This window comes from Mesoplodon mirus (assembly GCF_964341445.2).
Source record: "Mesoplodon mirus genome assembly, chromosome: 9".
In the NCBI taxonomy this organism is placed as follows: Eukaryota; Metazoa; Chordata; class Mammalia; order Artiodactyla; family Ziphiidae; genus Mesoplodon; species Mesoplodon mirus.
The window spans coordinates 56,984,859-57,011,816 of record NC_138985.1 but is presented as its reverse complement, the minus strand read 5'-3'; the positions used below and the strand labels follow the sequence as shown (position 1 = coordinate 57,011,816).

The window sequence follows — 26,958 nt, the reverse complement described above, 5'->3', positions numbered from 1 at the left end:
TGGCGGCGAGAACTCAGCCTGAAGGGGGCTAATGTGCCACAGCTAGCCGGCAGGGAGTCCGGGAAAACTCTGGAGCTGCCGAAGAGGCAAGAGACTTTTTCCTCCCTCTTGGTTTCCTGGTGCGCGAGGAGAGGGGATTAAGAGCGCTGCTTAAAGGGGCTCCACAGACGGGCGCGAGTCGCGACTGAAAGCGCGGAGCCCAGTAACGGGTGTGGGACGCTGGGGCTGCTGCTGCCGCCGCCAAGAAGCCTGTGTGCGAGCGCAGGTCACTGTCCACACCGCCCTTCCGGGAGCCTGTGCAGCCCGCCACTGCCGGGGTCCCGGGATCCAGGGGCGGCTTCCCTGGGAGAACGCACGGCGCGCCTCGGGCTGGTGCAACGTCACGCCGACCTCTGCCGCTGCAGGCTCGCCCCGCACTCCGTGCCCCTCCCTCCCGCCCGGCCTGAGTGAGCCAGAGTCCCCGAAGAGGCTGCTCCTTTAACCCTGTCCTGTCTGAGCGAAGAACAGACGCCCTCCAGCGACCTACACGCAGAGGCGGGGCCAAATCCAAAGCGGAGACCCAGGAGCTGTGAGAACAAAGAAGAGAAAGGGAAACCTTTCCCAGCAGCCTCAGAAGCAGCAGATTAAAGCTCCACAATCAACTTGATGTACCCTGCATCTGTGGAATACATGAATAGACAACAAATCATCCCAAATTGAGGAGCCAGGAGTCAGTGCTGTGCCTCTGAGGTGGGAGAGCCAACTTCAGGACACTGGTCCACAAGAGACCTCCCAGCTCCACGTAATATCAAACGGCGAAAATCTTCCAGAGATCTCCATATCAACACCAGCACCCAGCTTCACTCAACGACCAGCAAGCTACAGTGCTGGACACCCTATGCCAAACAACTAGCAAGACAGGAACACAACGCCACCCATTAGCAGAGAGGCTGCCTAAAATCATAAACAGTCTGCAGACACCCCAAAACACACCACCAGACGTGGACCTGCCCACCAGAAAGACAAGGTCCAGCCTCATCCACCAGAACACAGGCACTAGTCCCCTCCACCAGGAAGCCTACACAACCCACTAAACCAACCTTAGCCACTGGGGACAGACACCAAAAACAACGGGAACTACGAACCTGCAGCCTGCAAAAAGGAGACCCCAAACACAGTAACATAAGCAAAATGAGAAGACAGAAAAACACACAGCAGGAGAAGGAGCAAGATAAAAACCCACCAGACCTAACAAATGAAGAGGTAATAGGCAGTCTACCTGAAAAAGAATTCAGGATAATGATGGTAAAGATGATCCAAGATTCTATTTCCCAGATCCAAAATCTTGGAAATAGAATAGACAAAATGCAAGAAACAGTTAACAAGGACCTAGAAGAACTAAAGATGAATCAAGCATCGATTAAAAACACAATAAATGAAATGAAAAATACTCTAGATGGGATCAATAGCAGAATAACTGAGGCAGAAGAACGGATAAGTGAGGTGGAAGATAAAATAGTGGAAATAACTGATGCAGAGCAAAATAAAGAAAAAAGAATGAAAAGAACAGAGGACAGTCTCAGAGACCTCTGGGACAACATTAAACGCACCAACATTCGAATTATAGGGGTTCCAGAAGAAGAAGAGAAAAAGAAAGGGACTGAGAAAATATTTGAAGAGATTATAGTTGAAAACTTCCCTAATATGGGAAAGGAAATAGTTATTCAAGTCCAGGAGGCACAGAGAGTCCCATACAGAATAAATCCAAGGAGAAATACGCCAAGACACATATTAATCAAACTGTCAAAAATTAAACACAAAGAAATCATATTAAAAGCAGCAAGGCAAAAACAACAAATAACACACAAGGGAATCCCCATCAGGATAACAGCTGATCTCTCAGCACAAACTCTACAAGCCAGAAGGGAGTGGCAGGACATAATTAAAGTGATGAAGGAGAAAAACCTGCAACCAAGATTACTCTACCCAGCAAGGATCTTATTCAGATTTGATGGAGAAATTAAAACTACAGACAAGCAAAGGCTGAGAGAGTTCAGCACCACCAAGCCAGCTTTACAACAAATGCTAAAGGAACTTCTCTAGGCAAGAAACACAACAGAAGGAAAAGACCTACATTAACGAACCCAAAACAATTAAGAAAATGGGAATAGGAACATACATATCGATAATTACCTTAAATGTAAATGGACTAAATGCTCCCACCAAAAGACATAGATTGGCTGAATGGATACAAAAACAAGACCCACATATATGCTGTCTACAAGAGACCCACTTCAGACCTAGAGACACATACAGACTGAAAGTAAGGGGATGGAAAAAGATATTCCATGCAAATGGAAACCAAAAGAAAGCTGGAGTAGCAATTCTCATATCAGACAAAATAGACTTTAAAATAAAGACTATTAGAAGAGACAAAGAAGGACACTACATAATGATTAAGGGATCGATCCAAGAAGAAGATATGACAATTGTAAATATTTATGCACCCAACATAGGAGCACCTCAATACATAAGGCAAATACTAACAGCCATAAAAGGGGAAATCAACAGTAACACACTCACAGTGGAGGACTTCAACACCCCACCTGCACCAATGGGCAGATCATCCAAAATGAAAATAAATAAGGAAACACAAGCTTTAAATGATACATTAAACAAGATGGACTTAATTGATATTTATAGGACATTCTATCCAAAAACAACAGAATACACATTTTTCTCAAGTGCTCATGGAACATTCTCCAGGATAGATCATATCTTGGGTCACAAATCAAGCCTTGGTAAATTTAAGAAAATTGAAATTGTATCAAGTATCTTTTCCGACCACAATGCTATGAGACTAGATATCAATTACAGGAAAAGAGCTGTAAAAAATACAAACACATGGAGGCTAAACAATACACTACTTAACAACGAAGTGATCACTGAAGAAATCAAAGAGGAAATCAAAAAATACTTAGAAACAAATGACAATGGAGACACGACGACCCAAAACCTATGGGATGCAGCAAAAGCAGTTCTAAGAGGGAAGTTTATAGCAATACAATCCCACCTTAAGAAACAGGAAACTTCTCGAATAAACAACCTAACCTTGCACCTAAAGCAATTAGAGAAAGAAGAACAAAAACATCCCAAAGTTAGCAGAAGGAAGGAAATCATAAAAATCAGATCAGAAATAAATAAAAAAGAAATGAAGGAAACGATAGCAAAGATCACTAAAACTAAAAGCTGGTTCTTTGAGAAGATAAACAAAATTGATAAACCATTAGCCAGACTCATCAAGAAAAAAAGGGAGAAGACTCAAATCAATAGAATTAGAAATGAAAAAGGAGAAGTAACAACTGACACTGCAGAAATACAAAAGATCATGAGAGATTACTACAAGCAACTCTATGCCAATAAAATGGACAACCTGGAAGAAATGGACAAATTCTTAGAAATGCACAACCTGCCAAGACTGAATCAGGAAGAAATAGAAAATATGAACAGACCAATCACAAGCACTGAAATTGAAACTGTGATAAAAAATCTTCCAACAAACAAAAGCCCAGGACCAGATGGCTTCACAGGCGAATTCTATCAAGCATTTAGAGAAGAGCTAACTCCTATCCTTCTCAAACTCTTCCAAAATATAGCAGAGGGAGGAACACTCCCAAACTCATTCTACGAGGCCACCATCACCTTGATACCAAAACCAGACAAGGATGTCACAAAGAAAGAAAACTACAGGCCAATATCACTGATGAACATAGATGCAAAAATCCTCAACAAAATACTAGCAAACAGAATCCAACAGCACATTAAAAGGATCATACACCATGATCAAGTGGGGTTTATTCCAGGAATGCAAGGATTCTTCAATATACGCAAATCAATCAACGTGATACACCATATTAACAAGTTGAAGGAGAAAAACCATATGATCATCTCAATAGATGCAGAGAAAGCTTTCGACAAAATTCAATACCCATTTATGATAAAAACCCTGCAGAAAGTAGGCATAGAGGGAACTTTCCTCAACATAATAAAGGCCATATATGACAAACCCACAGCCAGCATCGTCCTCAATGGTGAAAAACTGAAACCATTTCCACTAAGATCAGGAACAAGACAAGGCTGCCCACTCTCACCACTCTTATTCAACATAGTTTTGGAAGTTTTAGCCACAGCAATCAGAGAAGAAAAGGAAATAAAAGGAATCCAAATCGGAAAAGAAGAAGTAAAGCTGTCACTGTTTGCAGATGACATGATACTATACATAGAGAATCCTAAAGATGCTACCAGAAAACTACTAGAGCTAATCAATGAATTTGGTAAAGTTGCAGGATACAAAATTAATGCACAGAAATCTCTGGCATTCCTATACACTAATGATGAAAAATCTGAAAGTGAAATCAAGGAAACACTCCCATTTACCATTGCAACAAAAAGAATAAAATATCTAGGAATAAACCTACCTAAGGAGACAAAAGACCTGTATGCAGAAAATTATAAGACACTGATGAAAGAAATTAAAGATGATACAAATAGATGGAGAGATATACCATGTTCTTGGATTGGAAGAATCAACATTGTGAAAATGACTCTACTACCCAAAGCAATCTACAGATTCAATGCAATCCCTATCAAACTACCACTGGCATTTTTCACAGAACTAGAACAAAAAATTTCACAATTTGTATGGAAACACAAAAGACCCCGAATAGCCAAAGCAATCCTGAGAACGAAAAACGGAGCTGGAGGAATCAGGCTGCCTGACTTCAGACTATACTACACAGCTACAGTAATCAAGACAGTATGGTACTGGCACAAAAACAGAAAGATAGATCAATGGAACAGGATAGAAAGCCCCGAGATAAACCCACGGACATATGGTCACCTTATCTTTGATAAAGGAGTCAGGAATGTACAGTGGAGAAAGGACAGCCTCTTCAGTAAGTGGTGCTGGGAAAACTGGACAGGGACATGTAAAAGTATGAGATTAGATCACTCCCTAACACCATACACAAAAATAAGCTCAAAATGGATTAAAGACCTAAATGTAAGGCCAGACACTATCGAACTCTTAGAGGAAAACATAGGCAGAACACTCTATGACATAAATCAGAGCAAGATCCTTTTTGACCCACCTCCTAGAGAAATGGAAATAAAGACAAAAATAAACACATGGGACCTAATGAAACTTCAAAGCTTTTGCACAGCAAAGGAAACCATAAACAAGACGAAAAGACAACCCTCAGAATGGGAGAAAATATTTGCAAATGAAGCAACTGACAAAGGATTAATCTCCAAGATTTATAAGCAGCTCATGCAGCTCAATAACAAAAAAACAAACAACCCAATCCAAAAATGGGCAGAAGACCTAAATAGACATTTCTCCACAGGAGATATACAGACTGCCAACAAACACATGAAAGGATGCTCAACATCTTTACTCATTAGAGAAATGCAAATCAAAACTATAATGAGATATCATCTCACACCAGTCAGAATGGCCATCATCAAGAAATCTAGAAACAATAAATGCTGGAGAGGGTGTGGAGAAAAGGGAACACTCTTGCACTGCTGGTGGGAATGTGAATTGGTACAGCCACTATGGAGAACGGTATGGAGGTTCCTTAAAAAACTACAAATAAAACTACCATATGACCCAGCAATCCCACTACTGAGCATATACCCTGAGAAAACCATAATTCAAAAAGAGACATGTACCAAAATGTTCATAGCAGCCCTATTTACAATAGCCCGGAGCTGGAAACAACCTAAGTGTCCATCATCGGATGAATGGATAAAGAAGATGTGGCACATATATACAATGGAATATTACTCAGCCATAAAAAGAAACGAAATTGAGTTATTTGTAGTGAGGTGGATGGACCTAGAGTCTGTCATACAGAGTGAAGTAAGTCAGAAAGAGAAAGACAAATACTGTATGCTAACACATATATATGGAATTTAAGAAAAAAAAAATGTCATGAAGAACATAGGGGTAAGATGGGAATAAAGACACAGACCTACTAGAGAATGGACTTGAGGATATGGGGAGGGGGAAGGGTAAGCTGTGACAAAGTGAAAGAGCAGCTTGGACATATACACACTACCAAACGTAGGGTAGATAGATAGTGGGAAGCAGCCGCATAGCACAGGGAGATCAGCTCGGTGCTTTGTGACCGCCTGGAGGGGTGGGATCGGGAGGGTGGGAGGGAGACGCAAAGGGGAGGGGATGTGGGAACATATGTATATGTATGACTGATTATATTTGTTATAAAGCAAAAAAAAAAAATCTCAATTTAATGTCAGATTTGGGCAAACTTCCTTCAAGGTATGTCAAATAGGTATATAGAGAAATTCTTTTCTCCCTCCTCTGCCCGTCCCACACACAATACAAGAAGCCATTTTTGTTTTGTTGCTTTTACCCCTTCCAGATGTCTCATAAACTCATCACATTTTGAGTACTTCTGAAAATTTGCCATGGATATTTATCTCTGGAGTCATCTAGGATAGTTAAAAAGTTTTGAGTCTTCCTTATTATTTGATATGATGTCTTAACATTCTAAATGTCTCTTCACATCTGTCTGTATCTTTTCATATGACATCTGAAATGTAGGGGGTGCTCAGTCAATATTTGTTGAGTGAGTGAATACCTGTGCTTTAATCTCTTTCAAGACATTTAGTACTGGGACCTAACATTTTTCTGTTCTTTTCTTCTCCTCCTTTTTTTTTGGTTACTTTGCCTCTTATAGTTTATCTTGTAATTTAGCTGAGTGGCATGATAGCCATTTACACTTTCTGTGTTAGTTCTAAATTTTTATTAAAATAATACTAAATATGTTAACCATTAGTTTTTGCTGCCATAATTTTATGAATGTACACAGGACACTTTAACACACTAATTATTTCTCCAGTCCTCTTTAGTGAATCTATAAAGCAAAATGAATTTTATAATAACACAATTGAAAATGCTGATAGTAGAATAAATCATGTGGATGGTAACTGACAAAAGATATTAATAATGCTGGGCTAAAGAGGGAAATTGAAAATGCATTTAAAATCTGCTTTGTTTCTGGCTCCTTATGTTTGTTTCTCAAGCTTTTGCTTGAGAACACTGTCATTTTAGAACACTGTCCTGTTTATTTTTCAGTTTTTTGGAAAAGATAATCAAATTTGAACTTAAGGTGCAGTGTAGTTTATCCTCATTCACGTGTTGGTTTAAACGATTTTAATCATTTTGGACAATCATTCTGGTAACACTAACAAATAAAACAGATGAAGAATCCTATTCTTCTGCTTACCCTGCAGCAAACTCTCTCTCCTTGCAGGACCTGTCTGTCCCCATGAGATATCCTCAATCCTGGGACAGCCCTGAATGGGAACTTCTGTTTTCATGTGTCCATATATCCTAATTCCTTAGTCAATGGTTTCCTGTCTGCACACACACTCTTTTGTCACTCTTCTAATTAAGCATCTTCACTCCTTAGAGAGTTTTGGGATATTACTGCTATGATATGTATTTTCATATGCATTTAAAACTTTGCTATCTAGCATTTTGGGGAAAATCTCTGTTGTCCAGCGTTCATTAATGTTGCTCCAGCTCGTTTCCTTTTCATTCATCCTTGGTTGCTTTGTTGACATAAGCCCTGTGAGGTAGGATTTTTGTTTTTGTTTCCCCATCTCAGATACATCATGTCAATGAATAACTACCCAATAAATAACATTAAACAAACTCCAGAGTGCTCCAACTTAGATATTTTTACTAGCCTTAGCCCCACTGATTCTGGTTTTTAGATTCAGAATTGAGGTATTTCAGAAATATCAGACTGAGGTCGAAAAGCAGTCATATTGCACACTTGTGTTTATGAGCACATGAAAACATTGAAGAAATGGCCAGGACTAGATGCCTTTTACAAACTAGCCAGCTACCTTCCTGTAAATTCCATTCCAGTAGACAGTGTTTCCAGGGAAAAACAGGCTATTTCCTCTGCTATTCTGGAGAAATTTTGGAAAGTCTGTTATCTGTATTCTTTCTACTCTGGGGTGGTCTAATGCAGAGAGCTGTCCATTTAATTTTTACCACCAGGACTCATCCCTTGTCTTTTCTGTGCTTCTGATTATGAACCAAGATTTGAGAGGTATTATCAACTACTACTAGTGAGATTGCATCTAAAAGTTACCTTCTCTCAGGGTAAGAGATTCAAGCAAAGTAGGTATCAGATGCCAGAAAACTTTTCCCTACTGTAATAACCACTTATGTAGTAAGTACCCTGCTGGTTCATGACCTTGTGATTTGTAGGGTCAGTCCATGGTAGCAGTAACCCTGAACAGGTGCCCTTTTTTGTAACCGATATTATTTATTCCTATCATCCCTGTCAAATTGTTTCTACATCTCCTCCTTCTTCTGCTCATTTTTATAGTTTCTTGAGTTTGTCTCCATGTTAATCACCACACAACTTACCTCTAAAAAGTAAATTGAAATGCCCTTCAAATAAAATAGCAAACTCTGTAGAACTTCCCTCCCTCCCTCCCTCCCTCTTTTCTAATTTAAAGGTGGCTTTTATTTTCTTGTTTTAATTTTGTATCAGATTTTCAAATCTGTTCTTTAATGAATGTGTCACTTTGAAATGAGAAAAAAAGTTTTAAAAATTAATACCCTTTTAATGAAAATAATAAATAATATTGAGCTCTTTTCATCCCCTTAATGCTTGCTGTAAGGCAGGCAGGAAGAATTATGTAGGATCAGAAACCTGCAATTTAATTGTGGGATGCTCCTTTCTTACACTGGGCTCTGAATGCAGAGAGCAAATTCAGTCAAATGTCTGTTGCCACTCTTCCTGTTGCATGGAATGCTTTAAAGCTCGACTATATTCTTGTCTTCTCAGTGACCAGTACCAGTGTTCTTTTTCTTTTTTTTTTTTTGGCTGTGTTGGTTCTTTGTTGTTGCGTGCAGGCTTTCTCTAGTTGAGGTAATGAGGAGAGCGAGGGCTACTCTTCATTGTGGTGTGTGGGCTTCTCATTGCGGTGGATTCTCTTGTTGCAGAGCACGGGCTCTAGGCGTGCAGGCTTCAGTAGTTGTGGCACGCAGGCTCAGTAGTTGTGGCTTGCGGGCTCTAGAGCGCAGGCTCATTAGTTGTGGCGCATGGGCTTAGTTGCTCCGCGGTGTGTGGGATCTTCCAGTACCAGGACTCGAAGCTGTGTCTCCTGCATTGGCAGGCGGATTCTTAGCCACTGCGCCACCAGGGAAGCCCAGTACCAGTGTTCTTCATTCCTTTGTGGAATCTGTATTTCCACCCAGCATCACTTTTCTTCTCCCTGAGGGACGTCCTTTATATCACCAGGTCTGCTGGTGACGAATTCTTTCAGCTTTGTTTATCTGAACAAGTCTTTGTTTTATCTTTGAGTTTTTAAAATATATTTTCTCTGTGTATAGGATTCTAGGTTGACAGGTTTTTTTTTTCCATTTAGAACTTTTTCCAGATTGTTTTTCTAATTTTAGGCTCATGGATGTGCATGAACATAAGGACATTGACACAGATGAATTAAGAAAATTAGGAAGTGCTATAATACAAATATCAATATTGTTTATTTTCTGCTTAAGTTAATGATAAGCATTGTAAAATTTCTATTGAAAAACAGAAGCCCAAAACCATTTGTATGAGTTCTCCCATCCGTTACATTTTTGAGAAAATGTCTTTTTGGCTTTGGGTTAGAGATTATAGATCTTTGAGTCCAGAACCTTTACTCTAGTTATTTTATGGTTATTCACATATGCATCTTTAATAAAGAACAAGGGACTATAATGCTTCAGTCTAGAGGAAAACTTTTTAGACTATTTCCACAGTCACTGTAAAATGCCATCATCAGTTGTCAAATAAGCATGTGCTAATTTTAGAGAGCATTTTAGAGTTATAAATGTAATACATGTTCATGGTTGAAAATTTGGAAAATGTAGAAGAATGTAAAGAAGAAAATAAAAATCTCATGTAATCCCACCATGTAGAGTTGACCACTCTTAAAATCCTGCTGGTGAATTTTCTTCTAGAGTTTTTTCTGTGCATATGCCTTTGTTTACTTTCTTAACAAAGATTAAAGTCAGTGAATATATAGCTTTATGGGTTTTTGTACATTTTATTCATCAAGATAATATTTGTTGAGTGCTTACTATATGTCAGGCAGTATGCTGTGTTCTTTATATTTTGTATCTTATTTAATCCCTCTAATAGCCCTGATTAAATACATAAAATTATTGTTATTTCTGTTTTAGATATAAGGAACAATGGCTCCTCTTATATAGTCACAGCAAATAAGTGGCAGATAGGTATTTTAAACCAAAATTATTTAGTTAGTCTTATTTGTCCAAAGACTCTTATTACATGAACTTGGTCTCTTACATGAAAATACTTCTGAGCTTCTAGCAGAACCTCCAAGAAGGATTTTTTTTCTTAAACGTCTAGCACATTTAAACTCTCATTAGATACTAAAATATAAGATTTATGAAAGTGCTTATTATTCTCTATGACAATTAGATTATCACTCCTTTAATTTAAGAAGCTTTATAATTTAGTTTATTAATACCCTTCTAAGTTAGGGACATACTTCATACACACACAGTGAGATCATGGGTTCTATCAATTACAGCAGCACAGAGAATTTGTAGCCTCAGTTCTGCAACTTCAGAAACAGGTTAATTAATCCAAGAAACAAAAAACTCACTGGTCAAGATTCAAAGGGCTTTTTGCTTTCTAGTGTTCATGAATTTTTTTAATGAAATACTTTGAGCTCACAAATAGACAAAGAAATTAAAGGATAGCAACTCAAATTCTTTATCTTCTCTCACATGGGAGATAACAGATTCCCATAATCCCATTAGAAGTCTCAAATGGTCAGATTATGAAATTACACTCCCACTCATTTCTTCTACCAGTGGAGAATTATTTATTGTTGTTGTTGATGATGTCGCTGTTATCTAGTACAAACTATGTCCAGAACCAACATGGCCAAGAAAAAAAAGTCAAAAGTACTGAACTAGAAAAAAACATGATAGCAAAGATAAAGTTCTGTTGCTGCTTTAGACTAACTCTGGGGACCAAACAAAAGTCCATGAATGCATTTCTCTGGTAACACAGTTGAATTAGTTTTGTGAATCCACTCTGGCCTCTTATGGAAACTCCAAAGCTATTACAGGCTAATATTCAGAGTTCAACAGATGACTTTCATAAATATAAAACGTACATGTATCAGACTTTATTCAACTCACTAATTAATGAGAGAACCAGTGAGATGGTAAGTGTGGTTCAAAGAACATTTTAGGAGTAGGTGTTTACATGCAAGTTAATAAAGTAATGTTAGAATAACATTGCTAAGATAATACAAAGCCGGTTAATATTCTACAGGGAAATAAACCATGACCTATGAGATTATCTTTAATAACAGAAGAAAAGTGTCTGATTTTATTTAGGACAAAAGTCTACAAATTAACGTTTTACTTTAGCATGTCTAAGACTTTTAATCAATTTTAAAAACAGTGGATCAATTAAAATACATTCCCCCAAATTATCCTTGGTTGGGCCTGTTTAATAATGTATGTACATGGCATTGAAACAACATATTGCCTCTCCTTTGGTTTTTATTTCCAAGCTTTAAATAACTTTTCTTAATACATAGCAACAACATGTGATATATACATCTGTTCAAGATAATTATAGCAGCACTTAATTTTTATTGATGGGAAGAATCAATATGATAAAGATTCAGTTTTTCCCAAACTAATCTTAGAAATCAGTATAAGGGCTTCCCTGGTGGCACAGTGGTTGAGAATCTGCCTGCCGATGCAGGGGATATGGGTTCGAGCCCTGGTCTGGGAAGATCCCACATGCCGCGGAGCAACTAGGCCCACGTGCCACAACTACTGAGCCTGTGTGTCTGGAGCCTGTGCTCTGCAACAAGAGAGGCCGTGACAGTGAGAGGCCTGCGCACCGTGATGAAGCGTGACCCCGCTCACAGCAACTAGAGAAAGCCTACGCACAGAAACGAAGACCCAACACAGCCAAAATAAATAAATAGATTAATTAAAAAAAAAAAAGAAATCAGTATAATTTTATTAAAACTCCAAAAAACGTTTTTAGAGAATTTGGCAAGTAAATCCAAAACAAACTATGAAAAGAAAAAGCCCAAGAAGAGCTCAGAAAATTTTGAAGACAATGAACTAGATAAAGGGAATTACCCTATGAAATGTCAAAACTAATTATGAAACAATGTAAGTGTGCAAAAATAGACAGTCAAGTAGAAACCACATTGATGCACATTTGAAACCTGACAGGGGCAGCACTACAACTCAGTGGATAAAAAGTGGACTATTAAATGTTGTTAACCCAATTGTTTATATACTTGGAAAAAATAAGATTGTTAACACATATCATAATAAAAAATTATTTCCAGGTGGATAACTAAAAATGCAGAAAAGCAAAATTTTAAACCTTTAGAAGAAAATATAGTATGTTTTTATAACCTTGAGGCAGAAAGGGATTCCTTAAACAAAACACAAAAACTACCTAATATAAAGCCAAAATTAAAAATATGATTATATTTTTAAAAACTGTTCTTCTTAAAACCACCATTTCCCTCAAAAATGTGAAAAGATGAGCTACAGATTGGGCCAAAGATATTTGCAACATATTTAATTAAGAAAGTGTCAGTATACAGGATAAAGACCTCTTATATAAATCTATGAGGAAAAACACTCAACAAAGATTGGTAAAGGACAGGTTCTAACAGTTTTCAGAAGGGGACATTATGACTCATAAACTTACGAAAAAACATTGAACCACACTATAATCAGGGAAATGCAATTAAAATCACATGATACCTTTTTTACAATTATAAGATTGGTAGTATTTAAAGGGTCTGAATATACCAAGTATTGGTGAGGGTGTGGAGAGACTCAGAACCTCTCTACAGTGCTGTTGGGAATTTGCACTGGTATAAGCATTTTGAACTGAAATGTGTCAGTTTGCTAAAGTTGAAAATGCCTGTGCTCTTTGACTCAGAAATTCTGTTTCTAGCTATATATCCTGGAGAAACTCACACATGTACGTAAGGAGACATATGAAATTAGTTATTACATCAGTATTCATAATGGCTAAAATTCAAAACAATACAGTGCCCATCAGCAAAATAATGGATGAATATATTTTAGAATATTCATGAAAGGTAATACTACATGCTTGTTAAAATGAACTAGCTAGGTTATCACTTACCAACTTCTGAATTAAGTTAGCTTCCTATTTAGACCTACCAGAAAAGAAAATAAAAATACTGCCAATCCAAAAAATAAATAAATTAATTTAATTAAATTAAGTAAAATAAAATGAACTAGCTAGAATTGTATTTATAACCATGGATAAATCTCATATATAATCTTGAGTGAAGAAAACTAAATTGTAGAAAGAGAGGTATATTTCATAATGTTTGAAAACTGCAGATGTACACATATTGTACCTATTCATGTGTATGTATTAGTTATATTTCAAAGCATCAGTAGAAAGGCTAAGCATCAAAATTAATGATAGTTACTTCTGTAGAAGCAGAGAAGGGAATAAAATGAAGACAAATAATAAAGGGGCTTTGGCTTTTTTGTAATATTGTTTTTAGAAAAAAGTCTGACTCAAATATTGCAGTGCCGGGATTTGATAAAGTTAGGTGTTGGGTACATGAGTGTTTATTATCTTAATTCCCTCTGCATTTCTCCATGATTGAAATACTTCATATTGAGGGATAAAAAATGGTATATATAAAACGTGTATATAACTTTAAAGGCATTATATGATAAACTACAATAATACTATATATAGCTCCTAGACATAAATAAATATACATACACACGCACATACACTCATGTATGTGCATGTGTGTGTAGATGTGCATTTATATACATGTGTATATCTGTCTACCTATATAGATACACTTATGAGCATTACAGGTACACTTAACGAGCATTACATAATTCAAGTATACAACTTGAATAAGAAGGATTCCCTGCAATTCCTGGTGATATTTTTCCTTGGGGAGGAGAGGTGGGATGAGGGTTAGGTATGAGGCCCAAAGGGTATTTCAGTTGGATCTGTTATGTTTTATGTGATTTATTATGGGCTAAAATATGGTTTAAATATGTCATCCATTAGCAGTTATCAGTTCTTTGTCATCCATTAGCAGTTATCAATTCTTTGTGATAGGAGTATGGATGTTGGATAAACAGAATCTCTCCACTTACTGCTTATTTCTGTTTTTCAAAATAATTTTTAAAAAACATTAAGCTTTTGACTAAGATCTGGAGCTTGGAGACAAATTTTGAATCAATAAGAGTATCTTGAAAATCAATTTTGTCAACTCATTTATTGGGAATGGTAATATATTATCAGAAAAACTAATTGTGGGTAATTTTTTCCCTCTTCCCAAAGAATACAAGTCAATGACCAGATTGTGGAAGTGGATGGAATCAGCTTGGTGGGTGTCACACAGAATTTTGCTGCAACGGTTCTCAGAAACACCAAGGGCAATGTCAGGTATGTGGCTTGTGACATACAATTTGGTTACTTGATATTTTGTTGAATTTTAGTTTTCTCTCTAACTGTACCTATAATTACAGGAAGAATTTTATCTAAAAACTTGCCTTTAGTTTAAAATTTTTCCTTCTTTATTGTAATCAGTTCATAAATGTAATTTAAAACTAAAAATTATAGTATTCTAGAAAAACACAAAGATATGAAGTGTACAGTGTGAATCAATATGGTTAATTACCAAGCTATGTTAGTGTGTCTTATTGCTAACATAGCAGTAATTTCTAGGAAGATAGAATTTCTCAATAAATCTGAATTTAGACTCCAAATCCTTTCAATAAAACCAGTTATACAGTAAATTGAAATTGAAATGATGATACATATATCCAATGATACATGTTACTAGACAAGCAGGCTGAATGATAAATCATTAACCTTAAAAGGTTAATAAATGCATTTTTAAATCTCTTTATTGTTTTAAAGAATCAGGAAGGACTAATCTTTGGTAAACTATAACTTTTCCAACTTAATAGGACAGAGGGTACATTATTTTGGACCTTAAATTTATATCCAACCCCGGGGTCCTGAAATTTGTAGCTTGGAAAACAAATAAAGTAGTCCTGAGCCAACTAAGGTCAAGGTTTTAAATCCATTTTATTTGGTCACAGGGTACTTATTTTTTAATATAGTATTGCTTATGCCTTATACTTTTCCATAAATCCTATAAAGGAACACATAAGAGGACATTATTTACTGTATGTAATTATGAAAGTGTTTTAGTGTTATCATCATCAAAATGAAACTGCCAAATATTCTGAAAATATCGATTAGTTAATATTGCTATAGAGTAACATTAGGATTTTATTGCAGCATATATATATATATATGTATATATATATATATAATGTTTTTTTTTTTTTTTTTTGCGGTACGCGGGCCTCTCACTGTTGTGGCCTCTCCCGTTGCGGAGCACAGGCTCCGGACGCGCAGGCTCAGCGGCCATGGCTCACGGGCCCAGCCACTCCGCGGCATGTGGGATCCTCCCGGACCGGGGCACGAACGCGTGTCCCCTGAATCGGCAGGCGGACTCTCAACCACTGCACCACCAGGGAAGCCCTATTGCAGCATATTTTATGTTGCACAAGCATGGGTTTTAGGTTTTATAATTTAGACTTTTTCAATTGGAAAACATCTTTTAACAATGAAAGGAGTGTTTAAAGAATACAACGTAAATGACTTCTGTGGGTGCTATTTTAATGCTTCAAGGATACCCATCAGGGCTTCCCTGGTGGTGCAGTGGTTGAGAGCCCGCCTGCCGTTGCAGGGGACACGGGTTCGTGCCCCAGTCCGGGAAGATCCCACATGCCACGGAGCGGCTGGGCCCGTGAGCCATGGCCACTGAGCCTGCGCGTCCGGAGCCTGTGCTCTGCAACGGGAGAGGCCACAACAGTATGAGGCCCGCGTACCGCAAAAAAAAAAAAAAAGAATACCCATCAACCTAAGAAAAGTATGTAAAATAATTGGAAAGAGTGCAGGGAAAACTGTCTGATGTACTCTCAGAGCTGCACGGGTGAGCCCCTCAGTAAATGTGATTGTCTCTGCAGAATTGCTGTCTGTTCTTGAGACAGCACTTTTCTGTGTCAGTGAAGAACTTGGTTTTGAAGCTACTCGTTACGCTCTGCAGTGAATTTTAAAGTGAAATAAAGTAAGAAGTACGTTCAACTTACAAGAACATTTCTCAGTTGGAAAAAAGTTTGTAGTTACATGAACTCATAGCCATTCCTTTCTTTCTCTTCTTAATTTTGTGCTCATTTCAAGCCTTGTACAGATGGCGAATGGCTTAACTGTTTCATGATTTCAGTCTTTCCCTTCTTTAATCTGTCCTTCTCATCCTTATCCCTAATGGAAGAACATAATAGCAGTTTTTAGGGCTATCATGGAAAAAGGAATTGACTCATTCTACATAACTCTGGTAGTAGAACTAAGACCTGTGGGTGGAAATAATAATTCTGCATTCGTTATGTCCCTCTCTTCTTTAGAAACCTTCAATGGCCCTCCATTCTGTACAGAATCTAAGTTCTTATCCTGGTATTAAAAGTCTTTCATCCCCAGTCTTATCTCTTACCTCTCCCTATATTCATGCTCTAGTACAGTCTTACTAACGTAGTCATCATCCTTCAAACGTGACTTGTGAATTATTGTTTTTGTGCCTTTCTCTCTATCATTCTTTCTGTTTAAAATACTGTCTTCTGGTTACAACCTACTTATCTTGAGGAACATATTTTAGCTCCTTTGCCCTTCAAGAAATCCTCCTTGATCTCCCTATCCCCTAATGATTTCTTCATCCTGGTAACATTCATCATTCATACCACGTTTTTGACCTTGAGGTTACAGAACATTCCACTTTAATTTTTTAGAGGCATACATTTAATTTCCTCATTCACTTTGCAAAAATCTTGATATCAAAATGGGACCTTAGGGCTTCCGTGGTGGCGCAGTGGTTGAGGGTCTGCCTGCCGATGCAGGGGACGCAGGTTCGTGCCCCTGTCCGGGAAGATCCCACGTGCTACGGAGCGGCTGGGCCCGTGAGCCGTGGCCGCTGAGCCTGCGCATCCGGAGCCTGTGCTCCGCAACGGGAGAGGCCACAACAGTGAGAGGCCTGCGTACTGCAAAAAAAAAAAAAAAAAAAGGACCCTTAGCTTCCTTTGTTCCCCCAAATTATTTAACCATAGGTTTTAATTGATTGAAATTGTATAACTCAGGGTCTTAATTAGTTGGGTCTTTTCTTTCCTTAATTAATTGGGTCTCTTTTTTAAAATTAATTAATTTATTTATTTTTGGCCGCATTGGGTCTTCGTTGCTGTGCGTGGGCTTTCTCTAGTTGCGGCGAACAGGAGCTACTCTTTGTTGCGGTGCGTGGTCTTCTCATTGCGGTGACTTCTCTTGTTGTGGAACATGGCTCTAGGTACGCAGGCTTCAGTAGTTGTGGCACATGGGCTCAGCTCTAGAGCGCAGGCTCAGTAGTTGTGGTGCTCGGACTTAGTTGCTCCGCGGTATGTGGGATCTTCCCAGACCAGAGCTCGCACCCATGTCCCCTGCCTTGGCAGGCAGATTCTTAACCACTGTGCCACCAAGGAAGTCTTTTCTCAATTTTAACTTATTAGAAATAATATTTGAATCCTCTGAATATATTTTAGGTGGTAGTTCTTCATAAGATATTAATACAAAAACAAGATCCAAAAACTAGACCCGTATTTTTAATGAATCATTTTAAACTGAGGGTTTAAAACATGTATGGTTCTATATTTCTTATTTATTGGTGAGCTAGCTATCACATTTAGTGGTTACTAAAATTTATTTTTTAAAAGGGATATGTGAAAAATCACTAAATTTAGTTTGAATTTTTCTAACTACTAAGCACAGATCTGGAAGGAATGTATGAAACTCATGGCTTTAAAGAGCCAGGAAGGGGAAAGATAAGAAACTAATAGTGTTAAGGAAATTGAAGCTGAGATTTGGATGTGATTATATTTTAAGTATTGGAGATAGATTTTAAAATTTATTTCCTGGAAATGCATATGAAATTGGTGCCAGCATTTGGATATAAATCAAAATCACACAATGAAGTTCTTTTGACTTCACCCACACTCATAGAGAATCACTTTTTAACCTGACCATAGTCTGCTTTATTTTATTAAACTTTGAATTGTTACACCTGAATTTGTGAACTAATAGTACTAATGAAAACCTTCTTGGTGTGCCATTTTTGACACATCAGAGAAATTATAAGACAAGTATTTTAATATGATAACTTCCAAGGACATATGTGTTTTTCAACCCTACCTCTTTTATATGAGTTAAAGCCACTGTGAGGAAGTGGTTCAGCTCAAACCAGGCTATATTCCTGGGGCATTAGAAGCCCAAGCCTGGCTGAAAGCATTGGAAAACCATTATTATTTCCTCAATTTTACTGATATCATTTAAAACTAATTAATCATAGTGAGATCATGGTGAGTACTATGCTAACCATGTTAATTCCTTTAAGTAATTGATTAGGGAAAGGACTTACAGGACTCAAATAGTTTATACTCAGAAATGATATACCACAACAACAGAAGGAGAAAGATAAGCATTGAAGGAGTAGGCATGGAGGAATCAGACAGTCTTCGTTATCATCCCTCCACTGGGTTTCACAGGACTTGTTGATCTCCAGATTTTAAACCACCATGGGCATGGGCATGGTACCAAGAAGCCCAAGTCTTTGTGTGATATGGGACTCCCTTAGTGTTGAGATTTCAGTTTCCCCCAAATCTGCAGATTAAAGCACAATCACAATGAAAATCTCAGCAGGCTTTTTTTGAGAAATTAACATTTTTTTTACAAAGAACAAAGTTGAAGGACTTCCACTGTCTGAAAACTACACTAGTTACAGCAGTCTGGTTGAAGCATAAGGATAAAAATATAGATTAATGGAACAGAATAGACAGTTCCAACATAAGCCTGCACAGACATAAACAACTGATTTTTGACCAATGCACCAAGGTAATTCAATGGGGGGAATTATAGGCTTTTCAACAAATGGTGCTGGAACAGTTGGAAAACCACATTAAAAAAAAAAACAAAACTTGACCTTCATCCTACAGTGTGTACAAAAATTAACTCAAGATTGATCATAGACCTTAGTGCAACAGCTGAAACCATAAAATTTCTAGAAAACAGGCAATAATTTTATGATCTTGGGCTAATCAAAGATCTTTTAGGACACAAAAGCAAGAAATTTAAGAAAAAGAAATGATAAATTAAACCATCAAAATTTAAAACATTTGTTTGAAAAACATCCTTAAAATAAAAAAGCAAGCTACTGACTAATATTTGCAAAACAATTATCTGATAAAGCACTGTTATTTAGAAGACATGAAGAACTCTTTATAATTCAATAAGAAGATATATAACCCTGTTGAAAACCTGCAAGTCAATTAACGAGACACTTCACTGAGGAAGATACACAGTTAAGCACATGAAATGCTGCTCAACACCATTAATCATTGGAGAAATGGAAATTAAATCCACAGTGAGGTACAAACTACACACCCACTAGAATGGCTGAAATTTAAAAGACTGATACTACTGTGCATTGACAAGGATGTAGAGCAACTTTAATATAGCATCCATTCATTTCTGGTGGGAATGCAAAATAACACAGCCACTTTGAAGAACAGTTTGACAGGTTCTTATAAAGTTAAACGTACACTTATCATATCAGCCAGCAGTTCTACTCTTAGCTGTTTACTCAAGAGCAATAAAAACATGTATCTACCCAAAGTATATTGAGCCAGACACAAAAGGCTTTACACTGCTTGAATCCATCTAAACTGCAAAGAAGAAAGAGGGAACATTTTTGGGGTGACAAAATATTCTATATTGTGGTTATTGTGTTTGTTATACAACTGTATATATATTTGTCAAAACATATTATACAATTTAAATTTGGTAAATTTTGTTGTATATAAATTTGACTTCAGTAAAACGGATTCTTAAAATGTGTGATAATAGTTAAAATTAACTTAAAAAGTGCTATGCTAACTAATTATATTGAGGTGATGGTGATTTGGGAAGGAGGATCATGTCTCTTTAAGAAAGGCAGATGTAGTCAAACAATTTCATTAACAATATGTAGATTTTATTGTGCTGTATACTTTTATTTTTAAAATATTTTGTTATTGAGGTTTTACCAGAAAAAAATATATCTATATAAAATTCTTTATTACATATGGACCGTTTTCCTTATTCAAACATAGACTTGCAACGTAACTTTTAAGAACTCATGTTTTTGGGTCTGTAGCTTTAAGTGGGACCTTACCTATCTTATTTACTACTATGTGCCTGGCATAATTGGTGTACCTATTGTTGCATAACATATTACTCCCAAATTTAGCGACTTGAAACAGCAAACTTTTTTTATCTCAGTTTCTGTGATCCACTTCCCAGCTTTCTCATAAGAGCCTCTCTACAGGGATGCCTCACAACCTGGAAACTAGATTCCCCAGAGGGAGTGATGCAAGGGAGTAGCCAAGATGCAGTCTGCCATCTTTTCATAGAGCCGAATTGACATTCCATTAGTTCTGTATTTTATTTGATAAAAGTGAGTCAACAAGTCCATCCCACACTCAACGGGAGAGAATTACACAAGACATGAATATAAGAATACAGAGATTACTTGAATCCATCTTAGAGGCTGCCTATTATGTAGTGATCAGTAACTAGTTGGATGGATGGACAGACAGATGGATAGACAGGCAGACAGATTAATGTTATACCATAATATAATTTATGTTTAATGTTGCATACCTTATCTTAAGAACCCTGAAAACCTTGAGACTATTTAAGGAAGACTGACCTTTGGATGGTGAGAGATCTAAACATTTTTCCTTCTATACATAAAAGATTCTACAAACTTTTGCCTATAATATAGAAAAAATTTAAAAGACATGGTAACAATTGTAAAGCATTTGAAAGAGTGAACTCTGGAACAAGGATGAATTGTTGTTTTTAACTCCAGACAGCCTTCCTAGTACTGAAAGGCAGCTGTTATAGGAAAGTGATGCTATAGAAGAGATTGTGCTTCAGTGTGAGAAATTTCTAATAAATTTTATGTTTGCTCTTCAGTGCCATTCACATTAAACTTTAAATGCTTTCTGAAAAGTACCTGCTACTTGTGCTTAATCACTAAGCACTCATGCTTTTATCCCCAGTGAATGTATTTAACAACTTTCTGACATCAAGTCATATAACACTTCTGGAGGTCAGGATTTTATAGGAACTATAGTTACACACAATAGAAAATAAATTAATCTGAGGGTCTTAAATATTCCTCTGTCCTTTTTGGAAGAGATTATGATATTCAAAAGAAAATATAAGTGAATGATAAGTGACTTTTTTATAGCTATGCTCATGTTTATTTTGGATTCACCCCTGGGCATGTAATTTCTAAGTATGGAAGCTTTAAAATATTCTTTTTTATGTAATGTCATTGGTGTATTTGAGATCTCCATTGAAATGCAATGAATATTGATATGTTTTCACTTCATTCACATCATTTTAATAAGAATTTTTGTCACCACTACAACACAAGGGGAAATTGAGAGTTTCACTTTTTAACGGAGCCTTGGTTTTGTGGTTGGGTGTAATGGAGAGTCATACATAATGGAGGGCAGTGAGGGTATTATCATGTTCATGGAAATCATGAGTCATTGTGGATTTTGTACTTACATTACTCCTAAGACTATCCCCTTTCCCTCAGATAAGAGGAGCAGCCACTCTAAAGTTGGGACCATGGATAATAAAAGTTTACTCTCATATATATGAGAATAGTCAGCAACAACTAGTGATAGGAAGAAGATTAAAGACTGGGGATTTCAGAAAACTACTTAAAGGGGACTTTGGCTTAATGAGATGTTTTCTGGTGTCACTATGTACAGATTAACATTCTCAAAAAATCCTTTTTAGTATTTGTGTGTGTAAACGTTTAAACCTGAGACATCAGAGCTAACTATTAAATAGAGAAATGTCATTTCTTGAAAGGATGTAGCATTTTAGGAAATATATAGTCCTTGACGTAGCATAAGTTAGGCAATTTTTTTTTTTTTTTTTTTTTTGCGGTACGCGGGCCCCTCACTGTTGAGGCCTCTCCTGCTGTGGAGCACAGGCTCCAGACGCGCAGGCTCAGTAATTGTGGCTCACGGGCTTAGCCGCTCCGTGGCACGTGGGATCCTCCCAGACCAGGGCTTGAACCCGTGTCCCCTGCATTGGCAGGCAGATTCCCAACCACGGTGCCACCAGGGAAGCCCCAGTTAGGCAATGTTTTTTAAATAATTCAACTACTTTTTTTTTTTACATTGAACTATAGTGTAGAAAAAAGTTCTTTATAATCAGAGTTGGGTTAGATACAAAATTCATTTCCAGGAACTAAGGCTTACAATTAGGTTTAAATATTTCAGATCTGTCTTTTAAAAGCAAACATTTTTAGATGAATTTTTAAAAATTTAAATGCTAAATATATAGTACATTAATCTAGATCCCAAAATGGAAAGGAAAAATATGTAAGAGTCTTCAAGTATAAGAAAGAGGGAAGAGCCTGGTTGTGCAGAGCTTCAGCCTCTGAATACAATCAGCAAATTTTAGTGAAGGGAGATGGATATACTTTTGCCACCATTGCTCAGCAAAATTAAGTTAAATATTTTAAAAGCTATCAAGTACACACCGTAAGATGTCATCAAATATAGAAAAAAATGAGTTTTTACCAAAATGTTTAAAAGCACCATGTGATCTTGTGATCCAAGGCTGAAGTAAAATGATAATAGGTCTTGTGCATCCAGTTTTCTTTTTATTATTAAGGGTTTTTGTGTGCATATGATAAATATTTGTTTATAGAATATTTGAATGAAAGAATTGATTTTATAAGAACTAATAACTATATCCTGATTTAGCTTTTCCTTTTTTTAGATTAGCTTAATTCCACATTTATAATTAAAAATTTTTGATGTCATAATAAGTGCCATTTTTGACTGATGTATCACTTTTATTGGAATAGCTTATATCGGAAAAACAGACACTCATAGATCATCATTTTTCAACATAACCTCTCACATCATTCTTTATGACTACAATTCAGCAAATTGTAAATGGAATTTTATACTTGTTTTTGTTTGACAGCTCACCAGAGAATTCAATAAACTAATCAAATGAATTCCATATAATCTCGTCATCTAAACTCCAAAGGACAGTACATGGACATTGCTTTGTCTTACAGTAGATGAAAAGAAAAGGAAAAACTGATTTATCTGCCTTTGCCTATTTTATCTCAGCCTGAGGGGGAGAGGAGACAGTTCTTTGTAAAATAATTCATGTTGAAACGCATGATTGTTTTAATCACTAGAAACAAGCCATGCTGTAAAAACATAAACCCTAGTTATAGATTTTGTTTTTAATATTGCCATTATTTGTAAATTGTAAGCTTAGAAAATACCTGTTTAATTTAAATGTACATTACGTTTTTTGGGTTTTTTTTTTTACTTCATTCTTTAGAGCTAAAATACAAAAGATCACAGTGTTCCTTACTGAAGCAAGGAAAAAAAATAGAAAGTAACAAGAAAGGTATCTTTCTCTTAAAGGAATTTTAAGTTTACAAACAGGATGATTTGACTATATGTGTTGTCATTTCAGATGGGGATAATGTCTAAAATATAAATAATAACTGCATAAATGTCAGTTAATTTGGTCACATACATTTAGAGGGTCTGATTGTTGCTGGCTTTAATTGTTTTATTTTTGATGATCTTTAAAATTCAATGTGGAGTGATTATATAATCCATACTTTCCTATTTCAAATGCAAGTGAAATTAAGGATTTTTAGAGCACATTTCAGTGCAAGTATTTTATCTTTTTCCTGTGGTTGACTCACAAAAACCTTCTCTCTTTCAAAACTAGTGAGAGCAAATAAGTAATTTGGACAGTGTGTACATATAGTACTTTGAAATGCACTCAACCCTGTGTAGATATTAATATATTATCTAGATAAAGGCAACAGTAAACATGTACTAATACTCTCTAGGCACCAGGTACTTAGTTAAGCTTTTTATATGGATTATATATTTGTTTGTTACTGTTATTATATTTATTTTACAAATTTGGAAACTAAGAATTAGAAATTTTAATACATTCAAGGTCACAGAGCCAATAAGTCATGTTTATGTTGCAGTGGATTTGTTCTGTCAAAGCCATTTTTCTCTTTTACATACACTTTTAACTCCTAAATTATACTATCACAGTATGTCCATATTCCAAATCCACACTTGAAATAATAACCTTACTTTAAATTTTATATTTGCTACTCATTTCTATGTATGATAGATTATACACATACAATAGGACACACTTATAATGATAGCTTAAAAATGGACCAAACATTTAGAATATATAGACAGTTAATTTGAACATTACACATTTTCCAAATGGGAGATTTTATTATTCTTATCTTAATAATAGTTCCTTAAAGTCCTTTCATGTCTGTACCACATTTTTTTTTTTTTTTTCTTTTTGCGGTATGCGGGCCTCTCACTGTTGTGGCCTCCCCCGCTGCGGAGCACAGGCTCCGGACGCGCAGGCCCAGCGGCCATGGCTCACGGGCCCAGCCGCTCCGCGGCATATGGGATCCTCCCAGACCGGGGCACGAACCCGCATCCCCTGCATCGGCAGGCGGACTCCCAACCACTGCGCCACCAGGGAGGCCCTGTACCACATTTTATTCTTCTGTCACTCCTTTAGACATATGGGGTAGGTACTAATTTTCACATGAGGAAAATAAGGCATAGAGAATAGTTCAGTTCCACTTCCGTGTGCTTTCCCTTTGGACCACACTTAGCCTGATGACATTCTTTTATTGCAAATCTGTGCTGTAAATTATACCAGATTACAAGGCATTAAAGCGTGTCTAACTGGAAGCTATAACGCTACCCAAATTTACTGCCTGAATGAAGAGACATGTGTAGTTCAATGTAAAACTTTTAAATAAATGCAGAGAGATCAGTGAACTGGAAGACAGAGTAGTGTAAATCACCCAAGCTGAGCAGAAAAAAGAAAAAAGAATTTTAAAAATGAGATTAGCTTAAGAGACCTCTGGGACAACATCAAGCATACTAATGTTTGCATTCTAGGGGCCCCAGAAGGAGAAGAGAGAGAGAAAGGGGCAGAGAATTTATTTGAAGAAATAATAGCTGAAAATATCCATAACCTGAGAAAGGAAACAGACATCCAGATCCAGGAAGTACAGAGAGTCCCAAACAAGATGAACCCAAAGAGATTCACACCAAGACACATTATAATTAGAAGGGCACAAATTAAAGATACAGAATCTTAAAAGCAGCAAGAGAAAACCAACTAGTTACTTACAAGGGAATTCCTATAAAACTGTTAGCTGACTTTTCAGCAAAAACTTTGCAGGCCAGAAGCTAGTGGCACCATATATTCAAAGTGATGAAAGGAAAAAAATCTACAACTAAGAATACTCTACTCAGCAAGGCTATCATTTAGATTTGAAGGAGAGATAAAGAGTTTTATAGTTAAGTAAAAGCTAAAAGATTTCAAACCACTAAATTGGCTTTACAAGAAAAGTTAAAAGGACTTCTCTAAGCAGAAGAAAGGAGATCACAACTAGAAACATTTAAATTACAAAAGCAAAAGTCTTGTTGGTAAAGGCAAACATATAGTAAAGGTAGTAGATCAACCACTTATAAAGCTAATAGGAGGGTTAAAAGACAAAAGTCAAACCATCAGTATCCACAATATAACAAAAAAGTTAAAAGTGGTTGGGAGGAGTTAAAATGTGGGGTTGTTAGAATTCAGTCAAACTTAAGAGATCAACTTATAATAATCACATATATAAGTGTTATAGATAAACCTCATGGTAACAACTAGCCAAAAACCTAATATATAAATGCAAGAAAAGAGAAAGGAATCCAGACATAACACTGGAGACAGTCATCAAATCACAAGGAAAGAGAGCAAAAGAAGAAGAAACAAACAAAACTACAAAACACCAAAACAGTAAACACAGTGGCAATAAGTACACACTTATCAATAATTACTTTAATGTAAATGGATTAAAATGCTCCAATCAAAATACATAGAGAGGCTGAATGGATTAAAAAACAAGACCCATGTGTATGCTGCCTAGGAGAGTCTCATTTCAGATCTAAAGACACACACAGACTGAAAATAAGGGGATGGAAAGAGGTATTCCATGCAAATGGAAACAGAAAGAAAGCTGGGGTAGCAATACTTCTATCAGACAAGATAGACTTTAAAACAAAGACTGCAGCAAGAGACAAAGAAGGACATCACATAATGATCAAGGGATCAATCCCACAAGAAGATTTAACAGTTGTAAATATGTGTACACCCAACATAGGAGCACCTAAATACATACAGCAAATATTAACAAACATAAAGGGAGAGATTGAGAGTAATACAATAATAGTAGGAGACTTTAACACCCTACTTACATCAGTAGGCAGATCACGAAGACAGAAAATCAATAAGGAAACACTGGTCTTAAATGACAGATTAGACCACATAGAATACACACACACACACACACACACACACATACATACACATTCCATCCAAAAGCAGCAAGATATACATTCTTTTCAAGTGCACATGAAACATTTTCCAGGACAGATCACTAGCTAGGCCACAAAACAAATCTCATTAAATTTAAGAAGATTGAAATCATATCAAGTATCTTATCCTACCACAATGCTAAATAGACTAGAAGTCAACTACAAGAAACAAAAAAACTTCAAAAAATACAAACACATGGAGGCAAAACAATATGCTACTAAACAACCAG

At 36.6% G+C, this 26,958-nt stretch overlaps 1 protein-coding gene across 1 annotated transcript in view; it reads left to right on the top strand.

Moving 5' to 3' along the window:
- The window catches only part of PPP1R9A (protein phosphatase 1 regulatory subunit 9A), a gene marked incomplete at its 5' end in the record, with an annotated part of 154,310 nt that overhangs the window by 19,587 nt on the left and 107,765 nt on the right, over positions 1-26,958 (top strand). The window contains one exon of the mRNA XM_082632230.1: positions 14,451-14,555. Within this exon, the coding sequence (XP_082488356.1) occupies positions 14,451-14,555 (105 nt within the window). The remainder of the gene's footprint in view (positions 1-14,450; positions 14,556-26,958) is intronic.